This window comes from Borostomias antarcticus, assembly GCF_949987555.1.
Source record: "Borostomias antarcticus genome assembly, chromosome: 23".
NCBI classification, from domain to species: domain Eukaryota; kingdom Metazoa; phylum Chordata; class Actinopteri; order Stomiiformes; family Stomiidae; genus Borostomias; species Borostomias antarcticus.
Window position 1 is genome coordinate 4,095,638 of NC_140256.1, and position 20,990 is coordinate 4,116,627.

General features: G+C 49.0%; 1 protein-coding gene across 1 annotated transcript in view; it reads right to left on the minus strand.

The window, feature by feature from the left end:
* Positions 1-6,388: 6,388 nt before the first annotated feature.
* coro1ca (coronin, actin binding protein, 1Ca) overlaps positions 6,389-20,990 on the minus strand; it is a 33,149-nt gene continuing 18,547 nt past the window's right edge. Inside the window, exons 3-11 of the mRNA XM_084456740.1 lie at positions 13,558-13,680; positions 12,271-12,400; positions 11,421-11,602; positions 10,839-10,958; positions 10,632-10,736; positions 10,360-10,505; positions 9,941-9,998; positions 9,559-9,801; positions 6,389-6,737 (exon numbers count right to left, since the gene is read on the minus strand). Of these exons, the coding sequence (XP_084312866.1) occupies positions 6,615-6,737; positions 9,559-9,801; positions 9,941-9,998; positions 10,360-10,505; positions 10,632-10,736; positions 10,839-10,958; positions 11,421-11,602; positions 12,271-12,400; positions 13,558-13,680 (1,230 nt within the window). The 3' untranslated portion in view covers positions 6,389-6,614. The remainder of the gene's footprint in view (positions 6,738-9,558; positions 9,802-9,940; positions 9,999-10,359; positions 10,506-10,631; positions 10,737-10,838; positions 10,959-11,420; positions 11,603-12,270; positions 12,401-13,557; positions 13,681-20,990) is intronic.

Sequence of the window (20,990 nt, forward strand, 5' to 3'; positions counted from 1 at the left end):
GATACAATGACTAAGCTCAAGTTCAGTGATACAATGACTAAACAAAATAAATATTCATATCCATATCGCAAATCTCCATTTCCCACCACAGCGACAGAATCACAAGGCCGCTCCACTGCACGTTGTGGGCTTGCGTCTGGATATTTCGGTCGTCCCCAGGGCGCGTTCCTCCATCCCTCCGCCCCCCACTGAGCTCTCTCTAATTAAGCCCTGCAGATTGCAGCCTCTCTTTACGCCGGACAAGACCAGCTCCTCGGCACGGGACACGCCTTTCAAGCTAACACACATGTACAAACTATAAACTTTATGGTCTGTTTCAAACTATGTCCCTGAACTCACAGCTTGTCATGGGGCCGTAGGGCCTCTTGATCGAGACCTCATACCTCAACAAACCCCTGATATGACCAGACAATTTAGTATATACAAAGGAAATTACAAGTGACAAATGCAGAATATCCATTGGTGCTTTATTAAAGAGGGAATTACAGCTGTCCAGTATTACAGTATACATACAGGCAAAGACATATTACCGGATGGGCTTGCCGGGCCCAGGCCCAGGGGCCCAAGACCTCAGGGGGCCCTTTTCATTTCATGTTGCAGGGACACCGATAGAAATTTAGGGTGAGATTCCTTACACCAGGCATTCCCAAACTGTGAGGCGGGCCTCCCCTGGGGGCCCCCAAAGAAATTAAGGGGAGGCGCGGAGGGATGGTTAGAAAAAAAAAGAAGAGAAAAAACATGTTTTTTATTTCTAAAATGTATGTTTTTTTATGAATGAAAGATGATTTTAAAGGTCAGAAGATCGAAATAAATAATGGGAGAGATGTATACTAAATTTGTGGATAGTGCAGAGAGAGCCTCCCCCCGCAGGCATGAATGTATTGTACGAAAACGTCATAACGCTAACTAGCAGCAGGTGCCACCGAGCTAACTTAGCTGTGTAACGTTATGGGCTAGCTAACGCTGCCTTGCAAAATGGACACATTTGGGGGGTTCGGGGGGGGGTGCGGGTGTGTCGCTGTTTTCAGAGGGGAGGCCCACATTGATGGAGTTTGGGAACCCATGCCTTACACAAATATATATAAAAATAAATAAAAAACATTAATATTTTGAACAGTTTATAGGGGCCCACAACTAAAAAAGAGCTTGTGTGGGCTACATATTTTCTATAGCCTACTCATTAATCTAATGGATGTGAATGTAGGCTACCTTTCCATAGATAAATGAGTAGGCTATAAAACTAGTCTATAGAGGGCACTATTAAAGTTTGTGAACTCAAGACAGATCACACAGGTGCAGGTCACAAGGTCAATTGGTTCAATCTATTTGATCTTGACAAAGAACCGTACATGTAAAATCGTCACATATTAAGCAGAGCAGCAAAACGAAAGATCCGAAAAAAAAAAGGTCAAGGCAGTCAGATGCTTTACAGCAGGTTTCTCGCATTTCCAGTTTTTTAACGAAAACAAACTGAGAACAACAGTGTTGCGGCGGAGGCTGTAGGGGGGGGGGGGGGGAGTTGGTAGGGAGGGGGGCCCTCTACACGTACAGGCCCAGGGGCCCATTTTTCCATGATCCGTCTATGCATACAGGTACAGTATTTACAGATGCAGTTATCTATAATGGAACCCTTCTGGTTGTCTGGACTATCCCTTTAAAGGTCTGGGTCTGGACTATCCCTTTAAAGGTCTTGGATAGAGCTGTCCATGGTGATGTTGTCCCCCCCACAGTCTTCTGTGCTGAGCACAAAAACAATGGGCTCCTTTTGGTCTTGTTGGCAGGCGTTGGACATGGACACCATCTCCGTCCCCAGCGGCGACTCAGTCATGCGTCTGTATCCGACCCCCCCGGCCCTCCACTTAAAGAGCAGGAAGAGTACGCTCGAGGCGAACAGGGTCACCACGATGGCCAGCACAGCGATGGTGATGGGATAACCGCGCCGCCACCTCCCGCGTGACACCGGGGTTGTCAGAGCTGGAGCAGAGGTTCCAGAGGTAGCTTCATATTTCTTGTCAGATGTCAGAACAGTAATCGTGGTGGTGGCATTGGCAGTAGCATCGTGTACAGGCGGGGTGGCAGGGGCCCTGGTGGCAGTAGCATCGTGTACAGGCGGGGTGGCAGGGGCCCTGGTGGCAGTAGCATCGTGTACAGGCAGGGTGGCAGTGGCTATGGTGGCAGTAGCATCGTGTACAGGCAGGGTGGCAGTGGCTATGGTGGCAGTAGCATCGTGTACAGGCAGGGTGGCAGTGGCTATGGTGGCAGTAGCATCGTGTACAGGCAGGGTGGGAGTGGCTATGGTGGCAGTAGCATCGTGTACAGGCAGGGTGGCAGTGGCTATGGTGGCAGTAGCATCGAGTACAGACGGGGCTTTAGAAAGGCTTGAGGAGGAGATTTTGGGGTCTAGTTCCCCGGACTGGGTACTTGAGGATTCTTTACTCAAAGTCTCCCCTTGGCTGGTTTGCTGTTCTGAGACAACAATGCTTGACAGAGACAGAAATATCACTAGAGCTGGCAATCTCCCAGGCCTGGAGGCAAACATGGAGCTTAGTCTGCAAAAGCAAGAGGCAAAATCTATTAAGCACACTGGTTTCACCAATGAAACCATGTCTAAAGAGATTTCTATAGTACACCTATTTCATACATCCTCTCTGCGGTTTAGCCCATGTATAGGTATGACTTTACAAGATATTATTAGAAGTTATCCTCAGAAGATATCAGAAGTTATAATCTTAACATGTGTTCTTCTGTCAGTCATGGAGGGGAGAGTCATCTTATTAAGATACTGTACACTGAATGAATGAATGAATGAATGAATGAACTGTACCTATTATACGTGTTATTTTGTTGTAATTTATGCTCAAATACTGTAGATCAGTTTAAACTCTTACGGTCTGGCATTTGTAAAAAACGAGAAACTGCATTTGCTGAGGAGGATATTACTGGCAGATAATAATCTATGTCACAACCACAAAACCCCATCAGCCATGATGCACTTCCCACCAATACAGCAATGCACAGTAGCTATGCTCTAAGATGCACATAGGCAAACGTTGAATTACATATCGGTACAGTATATGCTTCTCAAAAAGGCCACAAATCTTAACCTTGCCTTACAGCTGTACTCACCCAAATGCAGTGGTAGAAATTGAAGGTGTGTTTTCAGGGCGTTTAGCCTCTTAATAAGTAGAAGTCTCGTCAACCAGCGAGAAGTGAGACATTGCCTGGTCTGTGAGCAACACAGGAAGCAGGCAGCCTTTCACAGACGTGAAGCTGGGGTTTCAAACACTGACGTGTCAAACTAATGCGGTATATACTGATGCTATGTATGAGGTATCGACGTTCGTCTTCCTTAGTGTAACCCACACATCATATTTTAAGGGAGGAGGAAGGACAGGTTCCAACTATGCAAATGACCCCAAGACAAGACATTGTAGTCACTGGACAGAAGTCAAACAAGACTGGATGAAAGTTCAGAATGTATGAGATGACAGAGGATAAGTTTTAGTTAGACAAAAGTAGTCCCAAGTTATATTCAAGGAAATGTAGCTTTCACCTCAATCAGCACACATGAATCTGACACCCGGAAACAAACTTTTTTTTTTCCATTTCTTTATTCCGTTTTCTGATAATCATTTGAGTTTGATACTTGAAGCAGGAAGAATGAACAGAAATGCTGAACAGACCTCCATAAGAGGTTGAATCCTTGTTTTCTCCCCGGTGATCCCCATGTCTTTGTGTGTTTATAATACCTCTGAAAACATGGAGGTTCTGTTCTGTCATGATGCATTACGGCAGGGGCAGGGGATGCAGACAAGGGGAAACATTTAAACCCGCCATGACCCAACTCCCAAACAAAACATCCTCTTCAGAGCAAACCCCCCCCCTAAAACAAAACAGAACAAAAATAAAATAACAAAACAAAATGACAGTCATGTTATTTACAAAGCTTTCAATTAATGTCTAGGCCTTTATTTTAAACATCACATACAAGTATCTCTCTCTCTCTCTACAACACATTTCTCCAACCTACGGGGTCCCTTTGAATAGCTAGTCACTAATATTCCACAGAATCCATCTCTACCTTCCTGGGCTGGTCCACAGAGGCCAAGGAGGATAACTCTGATGTTCACAGAATGGCAGACCCATATCACATCTCTGTCCCACACCAGAACACCCCAGATTTACTCCGACACCCCAAACAACTAGTCCATGACACCAAATGGTGCTCATTTAGTTGTGAATTGCATCAAGTATTACATATTGAAGGCCAAGGTGGATCGATTAATGACTACGTACATTTCTGACCGTTTCTTTGTCCGACACCCAGGAGTCAAGTTCAACTCCAGATCCACATCAAATCTCCTTCCTGCAAAATAACACACTCAACCCTTTCACAGTCCTCTACAAGCACATCTGTGCCCACCTCCATGGCACTTCCTGGTCTCTTCAGTGGTCAAAACTTTAAAGGCAAATAACTGACTTAACCATAACCCAACCCCTCCTCTGGGAAACGAGCAGAAAACCAATAGTATGACAGTAGAACTTCAATTGGCAACACTCTCGAAAGCTTCAAATATTTGGACAGCTGTTGTTCCGCATATTTCTCCGATACATTTGTTTTCAAAATTATACAGAGCATTTCAGGGATGGCCGTTTAAAACTCAAACCTAAAGAGGGATGCCAGCAATAGAGGAGCAGGGGCAGGAAGAACAAGCTAAAACATATTTAAGTACAAGAATGACCAAATTATAAAATTCATCCAAATCGTGAGTTTCAGGCCAGACTCACACTCTACTGTGAGTTTTCTTTTAATAACCAATAATCTCCCGCTCACATTTCCTGTCTGTGAAGACAAAAACAACGCACTCAAAACAGCAGGTAAATCCTCTCTACAACTCCAAAAAGGCCAAAAGACATGGAGGCACATAATTCACACACCTTTAAAGCCTAAACCCAGACATGTCACACAAACTTGTCAAAAGCAGGGTCAACGATCGTTTCTCCAACCCGGTCACTTCCTTCCTGGCAAGTGGTGCGTTCGTGGGCCAACGAAATGGCACAGGAAGTGACAAGAGCACAGGGAAGCTAATCTTACCACACTGACACAGAACACAAGGCAAGGAAACAGATCAATGAGGTCTCAAACATTCAAACACGGAGGAGCATGGCTGACACTGATATTCTATTGGCAGAAAACAGTACAGTATTTCCACAAGCAGTCAAACAGAGAACCCAGGCTACTGCATAGTGTACCTGAGGCAGCACCATGGGCACAGTTCCATTCTGCCCTTGTCACAGGGTGAGAGGGAGACCTACTGACAAACCGACCTAGAGACAAGCCACAGCCATTGTTTTTATACGACCTAAAATCTCATGCTAAAGGACTTGGGGAGGGGGGGGGTTACGCTAAGAGAGGTACAATCAGCAGCATAATAGACAGCTGTAATTGTCTATAAAGCTACAAGAACATACAACTATCCTTTTCCTGTGACAAACAAAACTACTACAGAATGGAATTTTACTCCTACAGAAAAAGATCCATACGATACTTTACCCCAGGTATCAGACGAGAGGACTGCATGTTTGCCATTTGCTTAGTAGAACAAGCAGGAAAAAAAAAACTAGTATAGAAAAAAACAGAATATTCCAAAAATTACATAAGGGAATGAGTGTCTTGGCTAAGTAAAATATTTCTCTGGCGTGCATACTCTGCTCTCATGGTCAGGAGATGGTTAGTGAGTAGACACAGGGTGGTCCCAGTCTCATGTTGTCCACTAGGAGCGGAGACAGGATAGGGTTCAAAGGTCATAGGCTGCTCACAGGGCAGCCAATCAGAAAGCCAGAGCGGAAAGCGAAAATATTTGCACAAAACTTACAGCAAAAAGTATACCATCACTTGTACAGTATACCTCATAGCTTTTCCATATCCAAGACCATGGTAGCCAAAAGTAATTACACCAGGATATGTTTGTCTTCATCATTGAGTGTTTGGTGGTGTCTGCCTATCACAATGGGCTATTCTCCTTGATTGACATCTCTTACAGTAATTGGTTGATTGTTGGTACCCGCCCCCAACCCCTGCATTTGCATTACCAGCCTATTGCATTGTCCCTCAGTTTGCATTTTGAATGTTACCCCAGAAAAAATACTGTCAAGGAGGTGTGTAAACAGTTCTCCTCTAAGATTTGGCAACAGAAGAATGGGGTAAGGGAGGTGTAATACTGATGCCTATATATAAAACAAACAGGAATTGTTCACATTGGAATTTTCTTGGTCACAATTTTAAAAGAAAAAGGAATACGTAAGACTTTTACATGGAACAAATAGACAACGAATAGCTCACTTTTTATTAAAACGAAGGGATTTCTTTCTCAATGAAAAGCTAGAATATTTGGAGTATTTTAAGAGTTTGCCACGTTTCTTTCAACTATCTTCTGTGTTAACTGAGGGTTAGGGGCTGGCTAAGAAAAAAGTTCATCCGGAATGTTGTTTGGGATCGTTGCTAGGCAGGCTTCAGGCGGAACGCTGTCATTGAGATTGGCAGTGACGGGTCCCGCCCACCTCCCGGCCAATGGAACGTCCTGAATTGTAGCGGGGTGGGGAAGGGAGCGTCCTTACATGGTGATCTTGGACATCAGCTCCTCCTCGAGTTTGATGATCCGCTTCTCCTGACTGCTGACCAGGTCCTTGAGGGATTTCATTTCTTTCAAGATCTCGTCCAGCTTGGCGTCATTCTTCTGTGGGATGACAGAGGAGACGTGTAAGAGACTGGTTCATACCGACGTCCGGGACCTTTCTAAGACGGTGTAACCATTAGTCTAAAACAAGCCTGAAGACTTTTCTTTTTGCCACTGCTTTCTAAGAGGAGTTATGTTTATCTGTATACTGCACTGTAACTTTTATTCCTGTATACTATTTGTCCTGCTTTTTGTTTTAAGTGTCTATAATGTCTTGCATTTTGTTTTAATGCTTTTAATGTCTCATGCAAGGCCCCTTGAATTGCCCTGTGGCTGAAATGTGCTATATACATAAACTTGCCTTGCCTTGCCTAAAATACTGTACTGCTGTACCCTGTGGACAGATTCTCTATACATGTCAGGGCACACTGGAATACACACATGCACATGTACACACACACACACACACATCTACTAAATCTTTCCTGCCCCGCCCCTTTTATTCATACAGCCAGTCTAGTCGGGATGTACCGAGGTGTCATTGGCCGGGTTTCCCGATAAAGAACCTTCTTAAGGAACCCTTCTTAAGCAACCCTTTGCATGGGAGTTAAGAAGTACTTTGGAGTTAAGTGCTTCTTAACTCGTTCGGGAAACCCGGCCATTATCTGTATCTGTTCAACCAACAAAATGACCTGTATCCAGATAGAAATCGGAAGTGGGCGTGGTTTATACCGGACATTAGGTTAAATCGTATTTTCTTACCTAATATTCATTGGCAATGCAATTTTTGAGCCTTCAAAGCATCAAATATAATACATATAATTAATATTGGCATATAATTAGTTCTGAAATATATTTCCACATCCTCATACTGTACCTTTAGACTCTGGTCTAAAGAAAAAGGACAGCCATTAGGGTGTCATAATTTTAGCCACAAAGTTAAACTTTTTTCAACTGAAAAAAGGAAGCCACGCCCACTGCCCTGGCGGTATAGTGCTAAAGAGTTAAGCCAACTTCTTGGACAGTCATTGTGTGAACAGAAGACACAATACTACTCATTAGATTTAAGACTACACCCCACAATGGCAGACGTGCTAGCCTACCAAATAGTGACATCACCTCACCACTCTATGGATGAAATGAACACATATGCTAGCCTATAATTAAAAACGACCGATTATAAGACTCTAACTCCAGATTCTTACTGTGACTCCAGAGGCAAGGGAGATGAGTTGTCTCTCTCCCTCTCGTCTCTCTCTATCTCCCTCTCCGTTTCTTGTTTCCTCTGTCTCAATATTTATCCTGCAGTCCTGTTGGGATGTTAACAGTTAACCGTTTAACCGATAATCGCTGATAAGAATTCTAACCCATTAATTTTAAATAAATCTTAAAAACTAATTTTTTTGAATTTACGTGCATAGCCCATCAACTGGGATGTGGGGAAAACAACTCTTAAACCAACTGTGCTCCCATTTCAAATGCCAGCTGTCACATGACCAGCAATGTTCACTCTCACAGAGTCAGAGGACGACCTGAAGTGAGCACGAAGCGAACAGAGTTTGGTTTGGGACCATTTAGTTAAAACATGAATGAAGTGCGCTGAAAAATGTGCAATGCTGTCTTAAAATTTAGCAGAAGTTCTACGACAATGCAGGCAGTACCACATACGTAGTAAACATCCACACGCCACATTTTGTCTCAGACTATTTTTTGAAGTTATTGTCTAGTTGACAATAATGTTACTCATCTAACGGTATTGCTCTAGCCATGTTCTTTCCCCATAGCGTTACTGCAATGGATATAACATCTGCCGGTGGAATGAGCTTTCAAATCCATACCTACGAAAACGGAATGGCCAGCTAACATTAGCTGAATTAAGAAACGCACTGCTTGACCTTTCAACATTACAGTATCTTACAACAGGTGAGTGAAAATGCGTCCTCCTTACCGCCTCGCTGTAGGCATTGCCAGTGGCCTCTTAACGGATTAGCACAGCGTTGCCCGTGATTCACTCACCAACATAACAATATGCTAATGCGGATGACTCGCATGTTTTTCCCTCCCCCCGAATAATAACAAGTAACCGTTCCCATCTCATTATCCGTGCCTTTCCCAATAACGTGTTCGTATTCGCGTGCATCTCTACGGTCTAGCCTCTGAGGCCTGCAGGCTATGCTGGCCAGGCCTCCCGGTCTGGTCCGTGTGTCTGGACCCGGTTCCTCCACGGTTCCCTGAGGGGTTAACATGGCGCGCCTGCAGGCAGGAGACCGGGCCGCCCTGATTACAGAGCAGCGCTGCAGAGAGGAGCGGAGGCCTGGGCTGGGTCCAGCGCTGGCGGCTGTGTTGTGGGCGAGGCGGGGCGGGGCAGGTCGTCCCGGCGGCAGGGCGGGTGCCCGGAGCAGCGGCAGACCCTCAGTTTGTGGGTCCCAGGGTGGGGGGTGCGGGGGGGGGGGGCATCATCTAGAAACCGCGCTATGAAGTAAGACAGCCCCCTTCTACAACATGCCCAGCCCCAGCCAGCATAGCAAAACTGAACACACGTACAGTATGTACAGTATGTTCGGAGGCCCTAACTGCAGCATGCAGGGGTCAGGGATGACGGAGCTTTGCCCACTGAGTTCCAGAGGGGTGTGTGGGGAAGAACGGACAGACTTGACCCGAGAAACGCGCCATATTAATAACAATCATATCCGGGGTACTGTAAGTACATGAGGCTGGCATACCGATCCACCCGGGCCACAGCTGGCACACGACACGAGCAGTGCTCAAACATCCCCGTCCCACTGTGTAATACGTTTGGTTGTACAGCAGTTGTTGTTGTTGTTGCTGCTGTCATAACGGTACTGACCACTAGGGGGGCGCCCCAGCCAACGGTACTCACTATGGAGGGGGTGGGTGAGGCAGGCTTGTTGGCCGGCACCGTGTTCTCCGCGTTCTTGCTCAGCTTGTTGTCCAGGACGTTCTTCTTGACCACCTTCATCTCGCGCCGCTTGCCGGGGACGTAGCCGTGCTTCAGGGAGATGAGGATGGGATCCCCGTTCTTCCCCTCGAACCACTCGTCCGCCTCCAGGGCGCTGTCCGGTCCCGCCGTGTCGGGGTAAAGGTCATCCTGGAACAGGTCGCTCTGTAGGACGGGACGGGACGGGAGGTGGGGGCTGTTAGAGAGCTCTCAACCCAACACACGCACGGCATGACATGACGGCGAAACCGCAAGAGCTAAATAAAGCACATAAGCACAAGGGTGCTGAAACCGCTAGGCTCACCTTCCTGGGTACAGTCATGATGATAGGCTCACACTTCCTTTCATGCAGTTTGTAGAACCTGTCAGTAACACGCAAGATTAGACACAAGATTAGACACCACATTAGATATCACCCAGAACATGCCGAGCACAGTCAGTAGTCCTTCCACACACTGCCATCCAGCTTGCTGTTCCGATACAGTGGTGACAATGTCAAGCTCCGGGATGCATCAAGCCAAATGACTGCTGGTGCACAGAGATACTTGTGTGCAAGTGCTGCCCCCTAGAGGACACAGCTGAGCAATACACACCAAACATCACATCTGGACGGCCGAGGTTCAGGGCCAACAACCACAATGCGTCACGCTCATCAAATATGTCAGACCTCCCGGTAGTCTGTCCACTTCCCCCATCCCTACCCTGGCTGCGAGCCCTACCTACCTGGAGATTTCACATTTGTTGACGTCCAGGCCTCTCTTGGGCATGTAGCCCATGCCCCTCTGGGGCTCCTTGGTGGTGAAGGTGTTGAGGTAGTGGACGAACGGAGCCTCGTCCGTGATCTCAAAGTAGCGGATGCTGCTGTCGCCCTATTAAAACAGAGAGAAGTCAAATGACCTTTCGACGTCTGGACTTTTAACAGACGAACTGATGGGTTACAGTAAGGTTTAAAGCAAGAAGTGCGTGGAAGCGTTGTACACCGTCACAGGCCTTACCTTGCCGCAGAGGTAAACCACGTTGGTGTCTGGGTCGTAGAAGGGCAGCAGGACGCCGTTGCTGGTGTCCATCTCGTGAACGGAGATCGGCTCCTCCATGCTTTGCTGGGGATCAAACGTCAACAGCGGTCAGTCCTCTGCTCCGGGCAGCGCTACGGACAGTGAGGGGGAACAGGGCTCTGAGGTCTGAGACCAGGGCTCACCCACCGGGTTCCAGAGGGCCAGCTGTCTCTCGCTCATGCGGCTGAAGCCTGTGGTGAAGACGTTCCCGTCGGCCATGAAGATGGCCCTCATCGGCCGTGACCCCTCATGGGCCTTCTCCTTCTCCTGGGGGACGGAGTTAACAAGTCAACAAAAACTAACCTGCGCTTTATACATAGAAGACCATTCCACGGAATGTTTATATTCAAAACGCCGCCGCAGTTTCCAGTGCACTTTCCTTGAAAGTGTCCATACTCTTACACCGTGTCCTAACTACACGTGACGCGAGCGAGCGTCGACAAAATGCGTTCCATTGCTTTGTTTTCTATTGTTATGTCCTAACTGGACGCGAGCGACGCAGCGCGACGTGTTAACTCCTGTCGCTCGCGTTGATAGGCGTTTGTTCTTTAACTGTCTTCAGTTGGGAATATAGACAAATGACGTAACAGAACAGGACATTTAACGGTTTCAGTTTGGACAGCAAGCATGCGATGTCTCGTTCTGTTGCTCACGTCGCAAGCAGTTAGGACACGGTGTTATGATGACTACAACACTCGAAAGTCCCGTTTAGGTGTCATAGGCTCTTACCGCTACGATCTCCTCCTTGCGGGGGTCGATGACGCGGACGGACTTGTCCTTGCAGGACGTGCAGATGAAGCTGCCGTTGCGGTTCCAGCAGGCGCTGTAGATCACGTCTGGGTGCATGTCCTCCAGGTTGATCATGGCCTCGCCCGTGCCCACGTTCCAGATGATGATCAGGTTGTCGCAGCCTGGGAGGAGGAGAAGGGGAAGATTCAAGATTCGTTTATTGTCATTCTTTAGTGTACTTGCATACATTAAAAAAAATACAAAATACTGTTCCTCCCAGCCAAGAGCAGTTCAACAGTAAAATATAAAGCTATCTAATCATAAGAAAATCTTCCTTATCTAATCATAAGTAGGTCCCTAAGCCATTAAAACCATGAAACGGACATGAAATCAGTCACTCAATGCTAAGTTCTGCTGGTTCTGATCTGGGTGGTGGGCGTGTTGGGATTGGGGGGGGGTCATAGTCTGTTAATGATCCTGACAGCTGGTTAGCATTCTGCTTGATTTGGCAGGGATGCTCCCCAGATGGAACACACACACACACACGCGCGCGCGCCCGCACACACACACACACACACACACACACACACACACACACACACACACACACACACACACACACACACACACACACACACACACACACAAAAACACAAAGAGGAGGGGATTGGGGGGGGGGGGTAAGAGAGTCGGGAGAAATCCCTATAGACTCTCCTGCTATGTACATGGGGGGGCACTCACCTGCACTGAGGAGGACTTTAGGACGGGGGGGGAGGGGAGAGGCATTCACCTGCACTGAGGAGGACATTAGGAAGGGGGGGGGGGGGGGGGGGGGGGGAGAGGCACTCACCTGCACTGAGGAGGACGTCGCTGGCCGTGGGGTGCCATGAGATGATGCCCACCCGTTTGGAGTGTCCCTCCAGGGACACCAGGGGCTCGGCCAGGGAGGTGATCAGGCCGTTCTCCGGGATCTCCCACACCTGCGGGCGGAAAAAAAAAGCCTAGAGCTCATGGCGCTATAGCGCTCAAAAGCACTTGAAACACAGCTGTCGTCTCTATAGCGCCCTAGAGCTCATTACCCGTTGTAAACGACAAGAAAACAGCGCCAGCTCTAAAATACAGCTCCCCGGTGGACAAGTCTAAATATGTCTGAGTGGATGGATCATCTTAGTACTCTGTGGTGCTCCACATCCACCTCATCTCACAAATCAAGAGCCTTTTCGACCGTGTGTCCCCCGTCATTCAGTACATTTCACTTACCACAGCGAGGCTGTAGAGGGCAGCAGAGACCTAATCAATCCAGTTTAGCAGCCATGGAGATCATGGTGACACATAGTACAGTACAGGCCTTCTGATGTGATTCCTAAGGACAGCCCTCACGCCCTGGCTACACAGAGACTGTCAGCGCTGCAGAAAACAGAACAATGATCTTCCTTCTTCCCGGCAGACTAGCACAGTGTGGCGTGCGTGACAGCAGTCGGGGCCTGTGATTGAGGAATAGCCCTGCCGTCAACTATAACCGGACTATTGACCGACGCTTCAGGTCTGTACCTGCAGGACACAGTGGCTGCAGTATACGGTCTATTCAGGACACGGTATCTAAAGCAAAGCACTTCAGAGAGCCTTCCCGGAGTCTGTGTTTTATGAGCCGGACCTAATGTTCAAAAGAGAGGAACCTTTGATGGACCAACTTCTGCTAAATGCACTTAAAACACAGCTTCTATTCAAAGACACAGGGAAGCGGGGGGGGGGGGGGTCTACAGGGAGGGTTAAAACAGGGAAGTCGAAGCCTAAAGGTGGGGAAGTGATAGAGGCACACACACTGATTATTAGCGCGCACAGGCCAAATAAGGAGATATGGAGAAAAACACTACGCCAGCCTCAAACAAGTCAATGACGTCAGCCCTATAAAAGCTTGGGCTAAATCACTCCGGGGAGCGTATTGCTACGACACGTCTCCAGGTCTAACAGTTCATCTAATCCAGGGGGCGGGACGCGTGCCCATCCCTACGCTGTCACTCAACAATCTTTCACAACATAAACCTGCCATTTCCTGTCAGATAGGTTTGGCATTGGTAAAAAAAAGGTGTGTGTGTGTGAGTGAGTGTGTGTGTGCGTGTGTGTGAGAGTGACTTACCTTGACTGTGCAGTCCTCAGAACCGCTGGCGATCACATGATCGTTGTTTGGGCACCAGTCGATGTCCAGAACTGGGCCTGTGTGTCCACACACTGTGGGGTAGGCTTTGTCAATGCGGCCCGTCTGTGAACACACACACACAGACAGACACGTGAATAAGACACAGCCTCGTCCTCACACACGCACACACGCACACACACACACACACACACTTGACCTTGACCTTGACCTTTGGGAGTGAGACTATTATCTGATCTACATCAAACATTTTGGAGCAGATTACATAGCCGATTACAGCTTTAGGAGCACAGAGAGGGCATGGAGACAGACGAACGCAAGCTCGTGCACAAGTACAAAAGTAATTCACCAGCCTGTCTTCAAATCTTCATCCATCATATTCAACTTAGAATAACTATTTAGGGTTAGCCTAAATGTTTGCTGCATATGAGACAAGGGCTTAGTCAGAGGAGTGCGTTAGTGATGACATCATTATGGCTGCAGTGATGACATCATCATGGATGCGCGCCAGCAGACGTTTACAACAACAACCCTCACGTAAAAATGAAACCCCGGGAGTTAAAATCTAAACGAAGCCTCTTACACACTCACCCTTATACAGCCCAAAGGCTGGAACAACTTCATAGGCTCTCCACACACACACACACACACACACACGCACGCGCACGCACACGCACACGCACACACACACAAACACACACAAACACACACACCAGACGCACGCCAGACAGGAGGCCAGACAAATAACAGGGCCTTCCTGACAAATCAGCCGACTTCCTGCTGACCTCCGACCGCGTTCTGTGAGAGGATGGCTGGGTCAGTCAGGTGCTGCTCTCCACGGGGGTGTGTGAGTCACGTGACCTCAAGAGGAGGACGGGGGGGGGGTCCTCAGGAGAGGGTGAGGAGGAGGAGGAGGAGGAGGAGGACACGCCCTTTTCTGGGATGCCAGGGACGACCGCAGGGCCTTGGAGATGATGTCATTGGGACATAGCTCCTCTGTAACCCTATTTTAAAGCATAATGGCTTCCCTCATAAAAAATTACTTGGCTGCCCACACCCATGCTGGCATTAGGCTGGGCACACTGACAACAATGGCTTCAAAGGAACTAAATATAAGAGCCCTATATTCAGTCACGGTGAAAAGAAGAGCTTTTCCAGGTCTCTGGGAAGGAAATAACTGGACCCGAGGTTGTCCACGCCGGACGCCGGTCCGAAAAACCTGCGAGCGCAAGCTTGAGAGAGAGAGAGAGAAGGGTCAGAATGAGCCGTGAGGTCTGTTATCTTAGGGAAGGTAGCGGGCAGCAGATAGAGGAGCGGACGGCTGGAGCCCAGACAGACCGACCAGGAAGTGAGTCAGCGGAGGTCTCCATCTCTCACCAGCACTTCCCCGCCTGCAGTGTACGGCCGGCCGAAAACAATGCCTGGTCAGTTCAACCCCGCTCCCCCGTGTCACAACAGCCCCGCTGTTGATATTAGTGAGCGGTGACGTGACTCACCGGGATGACTTCACGAGGAGGCGGATTCCTTGAGAGGCCGGACAATAATGCGGCCGGGGGCCTAATGAACTGTTCCCTGGACCGCTCAACCACGACGGACAGAAGAGCCCACGTGATTACAGCCTGATTAGTATTCAAGTGAGTGAATCACCGAAATTCAGCATAACAGAATAGAGAAAAGGTCGTTTGGTGCCTCGGGAGATTACTTGAGAGCGGTGTGTCAGCTCGGTTTGGGGGGTAAAAAAAAAGAAGTGAGGCCTCATAGTTATCCTGGCCAGAGTTGTGATTAACACCACCAACACTACTACTCAACACCACCGACACTACTACTCAACACCACCGACACTACTACTCAACACCACCGACACTACTACTCAATGGTCCTTCAGGACGTAACCCACAATCCAGCAGCTCTGTCACACAATCACCTGACTGAGTCGGGCTATGAGACACACTCAGGCTCCAAGCCCATTGATCAAGGTCCAGTGTAGTGTAGTGTGTGTGTGTGTGTGTGTGTGTGTGTGTGTGTGTGTGAGTGAATCACAAGACTTTGTCCAAACCCCACCCTGTCCAGCGGACACGCCCCAACAGTCTAACAGCAGGCCATCAAGATTTATTACCAGGGCCTGACTTGAGGCCCAGAGCGAGAGCCAGGGTGGCGTGCTACAGTATCTGCTATGTGAGGCGAGGAGGAGCACAGAGAACAAGACAAAACACTCAGAGTAGAAGAACAATGATGGAGTAAAAGACGGGGGTTTTGCTAGTTTCCGAGCACACCGGCCCATAATGCCGCAGTGGCCTGTCTGGAGTGACTCCTGGGCTGCGTTCAGAATCGCATACTTCTACTACTTACTACCAGTACCTACTACAGCTGCCCTTAGAAAGTACGTACTTTGCAAGCAGTAGGAATCCAATTGGGACATACTATCTTGTCATAACATTGCGCCTTGAAATTTGCCCACATCCGTCGCTGTCCGTAACGCGACGTTCGTCTACAGCTGTCGCGACTCGCACATGTGCCGCACATTTCCGCTGCGCACAGGATTGTGGGTCAGAATAGCCAGAAAAGCCTGCTGGCTTGCATACTGCAAAATACGACCGGATGTAGGAGGACATCCTGGTATTTTTGCCATACTGCATGTGGCATACTATGTATTGGGACATACTACATCCTGTTTTGGCATACTATATAGTAGGGGTAAGTATGCGATTCGGAACGCAGCCCCAGTCTCTCGGTGTTGCACGTGACCTTGCAGGATATGAGGCAGCCAGGAAGGAGAGAGAGAGCCCAGCTCGGACTACTAGAGGCTGAAGGGGACACACAGCCAATCAGCAGAGGGCCAGGTGTGGCGGCCAGGAACAGGAAGAAGAGGCAGGAAGACAACCTGAGTGGAGCTTTATGTCTCCGAGCGTAACGGCTGTGTCTAGACACACAGGACCTCCAGACTTGCTCAGCGCTTCCTACAACAGCGGTGTTTTCTTATGGGGATGGGCGGTGTGTTATCATGTGTTCAGTAGAACTCCACAGGCTTTATGGTTTATTTACAGGGACAACAAGGGTGAGATTAGACTATGACCCGTGTGTGTACGTACCACGAATGGTGTGTAAGTTTGTGTTTCTCAAAACAACACAAAAACGCACACAAAAAATAACCCGACGGATAAAGTCTTGGAACGCGCTGACTCGTAGAGATACTGTACACACACACAGCAGAACCGCTTCCTGTCCATCTGATATTTCCCACCGACATCAGTGCTGTATTCGTGTCTGCCGGCTTCCGAGCCCCGAGAGAGATGGGGGATCGTGTGCTCCTGGCCCGGGCTTGGGTCCAGGTCTGGGCCCACGTTCGGGACCGGAGTCGAGACTTAAAATGTCGCTCTTAACCACACAAACGGCAAAAAAGAGCGAAGACTCGCGGGCCGTGACGAGCCGAATAACGGCCGGCGCGTGGAGAGGAGCCTCGGACGGAGGCGGGGCGCGTGTGACGTCCAGCCCAGCCTGACCCCCCTGCGTCCTTCGGTCCTGGCTACGCTCCCGGGGCAAGCAACCCTGACCCCATCGTCCACCGGGGGGAGCCCTGGCTAGCGTTCCTGACATTCCGCGCCTGGGCCCCGGGCTGCCCCTTGGTATGCCTGTGACTGATCAGACCAGCGTGGGGGCCGCGGGGGTGTCAACCGAAACGCAGCAGCCCCCCCGGGGGTGTTAATTGTGTTTCAGTCTGCTGTGTACAATTAGGAATTCCAGAGAGCGCACGAGAGGATCTCGTTTCCAGCCTGAGTAAACAGGATTGGAATGGACGGCGCGATTATCTCCGCAGGGCAGGAATGCTCGAGCGGCGTGAGGTCAGTGGAATGTCAAGCGCTGCCAATAAACAGTCGAACGGCGTGACAACATCTCCGGAGCGCCGCAGGTACCACCGCGCTACCGTTCTCTTCGGGGGTGACGAGGCGGCGTGGCGCGTCTATCGCTCACCTCTTACGAACCGTCCAGAAACATCAGCGATAGCGGCCTTCGCTCCGTTCGCACACCGAGCTCCTTCCTCGCCGAGATGCGGAGTCACAGAGCAGGGAGAGCGGCGGTCTGGCCGGCCTGTGGCGACCTGCCTTGGTTATGCGCTCCTCCCCTGTCTAATACGAGCCTGGGGGGGGGGGGGGGGGGGCGTCTCAGACTCGGGCCTCTCTCCTTCTGCTCCTCACACTGGAATAACATTTACCTGCCTGTCACTATCGATCTACAGGAAACAACCAGGAAGGATTCTGGTGAAGTAGGTACCGGGTAGGGCTACACAATTAATCGTGAATTAATCGAAATCGCGATTATGACCTCGGCAATTAACTAATCGCAAAAGGCCTCAATGAATGTGATTAATAATTTTGCTTTGAATTGAGTGTGCTAGGACTACACGGACGAATCACAGGCGCTTATGCTGTCTGACCAATCACATGCGTTCCCGCTGAGAAGACAGATAGCAGTAGGTCAAGACAAGTGTCACAAGAGTACCTGCAGCCGTGAGTAGTGAAAAAATGAGCGAAAACGAGGTCAGTGAGTTAGTAGCAAGAAAAGGGATCAACGTCCGTGATTTGGGAGCATTTTGGTTATTATATATGAATATTATATATTAAATATTAATCACAATTATTAATCGCAATTACCATTTTGAAGCAAATAATCGCAATTATGTCAACTTTTGTCATAATCGTGCAGCCTTAGTACCGGGTGAGCGTTTGAGCCAATTGCTGAAGGTTTAAGAGACGGAGGGCGTGTCTGAGAGTGGATGGATACTGATCGTAAAGCGTGATTGGAGCAGAGTGCACACAGGACCCTCTTGGGCGTTTTGAGTTACTTGGCGCCGTCCCTTGACAAGCCCCGCCTGTCGAATGACCTCACAGAACGCTTTCACAACACGGAGACGAGAAGACGAAGAGCTCCTGATATAGACCCAACCAGCCGAGCGAGGAACGGCAGAGCGGAGCGATGGCCCATCTCCAAGGCAACCGGGCTGGAGGGAACCTGATTGGAGAGACAGGAGACAGGAGTGGGAGTGAGCATCATGCAGGCTAGACAAGGTCCCAGCAGGGGGGGGTCCGGAGCAAAACACAGCTAGGGGGGGCCGTGTTCACAGCGGGCACCTGCCCAAATATGAGCACACCGCTCTCAAAAACAGACCAGACACACACCTGGCCTGATCTAGCCATACCCTACCTGAGGAATGCCCGGAGCTAACGGACAGACCTGTTGCATAGCAACAAGTGAAGCTGTAAAAAAAAAATATAAAGGAATAAATCCCAAGGCGAGAGATAAACGAGTCCACTGAGACGCCACACAAATAGATGTCGACATCAGCGTTAACGCTTTGATTCCCTCGACCCTAGAGGGAAGAGTCATTGTTCTCGTGCGCGCGCACACACACACACACACACACACACACACTTCCTTTCCTCACGACTGACCATGTGATTCTCGCACACACACTACTGAAGGGGTCATCCATGCATGCTGGCGCGATGGAAATTTCCGCTTTCCCACTTCCCTTGGTGTGTGTGTGCCGCGTACGGCCCTGAGGTCCAGACAGAGCGTGAGCAGCAGTAGCAGCTCAGTAGGGCTGGGTATCGATTCCAATTTCAAGAATCGATTCCGATTCACAAGGTTCAGAATCGATTATCACAATTCAATTCGATTTGATTCGATTCAATATCGATTCGGTTAGTGTTACTAAAACCTGTTTGTTTTTTTAGCTGTAACCTTAATTACATGACTGCCAAGTTATGCAACACATCAATACTAGGGCTGGGTATCGATACTGATTTCCAAAAATGAATGAATGAATGAATGAATGAATGAATGAATGATTCATTCCTTCATTTATTCATTCATTCATTAAATAAAAGATTGATTTTGGGGTTCATGAATCAATTCTGAATCATTTGATTCAGAATCGATAATCTTTTTTTTTTTACCCAGCCCTACAGCTCAGTCAGGCTCTGGACGGCAGAGGAGGAGCTAGCGAGAGCGCAGGCAAATCAGATACCGAGGGCATGTCTGAACACGCCCACTAGAAAGGTATGTCTGCTCTGTGGCTTGACAGAGCAACGGAAGGGCAGAGGGCAGGTAGCCACTGGCCACTGGCCACACACACACACACACACACACACACACACACACACACACACACACACACACACACTCACACACTCACACACTCACACACACACACACACACTCTACTACGACAGGGCTAGCGAGCACTGTAACAGAGCAAAATGATTTACAAAATAATTAATTGTAAATCCGTTGTACGTTTAAAAAAAAAACAAAAAAAAAACACGACTAATGAGGCGCGATGCGGGACTGAACTCTCTCTCTTGACAGACGACACTTGACTTCAAAAATCACACCTCTCATTCGGGCTCATCTCCTCGCTCCAGCCTATCCCGGAACTCAGAATGCAGCGGCAGCGCGAGCAGCCAATCGCTAGGCAGGGAGGAAACGGTCCTGGAAGGCTGTCAGGCAGGGAGCAGTGGATGGCCATATATGGTCAAATCTGCAGTCAGCAGGACCTAGCGGCAGCCGTGGCGACGGCAGAGGGCTCCTGGAATACAGATTGTGTCAGAGTGTGGGGGAAGACCCCTATTAAGACCCCGGTGCTGCACACACCCGTGTGTGTGTGTGTGTGTGTGTGTGTGTGTGTGTGTGTGATAGAAAGTGTCAGTTTGAGAATACGTGTGAGAGGGAAAGAGAGAGCGAGACACTGTGTGTGTGTGTGTGTGTGTGTGTGTGTGTCTGCATTTCTCTGCGCGCTCAAACCCAGGGATTTCTCGGGCTTCACCAAAGGCTGAGCATTGGATTGAAAAAGGGGGGGGGGGGGGGGGGGGATTGAGGACTGGGTCCAAACAAAACATGGGCAAATCTGATCTTCCTCTCTGCATAGAGGGGCTGTTTGAGGTGCTAGCCTGGAACATGCCTTTCATACGACGGCTACGGTCTCCTGCCTGTGGTTGTTGAGTCTCCGACAGAACCTCTGGGTGGACGAGAAGGAAACCAGACAGCCGCACTGTCTGCATAACTCTCACCTCACACACTGACCAACAGCAGACGGCATGGAAAATGAAGACACAGAGGCTACTGGGCAAAAAAATAAAAAATAAAAATAGAGACCCCGACGAGATTTCAACAATTTCACGCTCGACTGGATAAAATGAGGGATTTCAAAGCGTGGGGAGTATAACTCATACTAGCAACTGGGCTACGCTGGGATTTCCTCTGCTCGTCTCGCTCCGTGGCGGACATGATTAGGAGGAATTAAGAGGAAGGCCCCGGCGAGCGCCCTGCCCTAGCGTCCAGACTCCAGCGGACCGCCTTCATATGGAAATAAGCGAATAAATCAGCGTGCGGACGGAGAGAGAGAGAGAGAGAGGGAG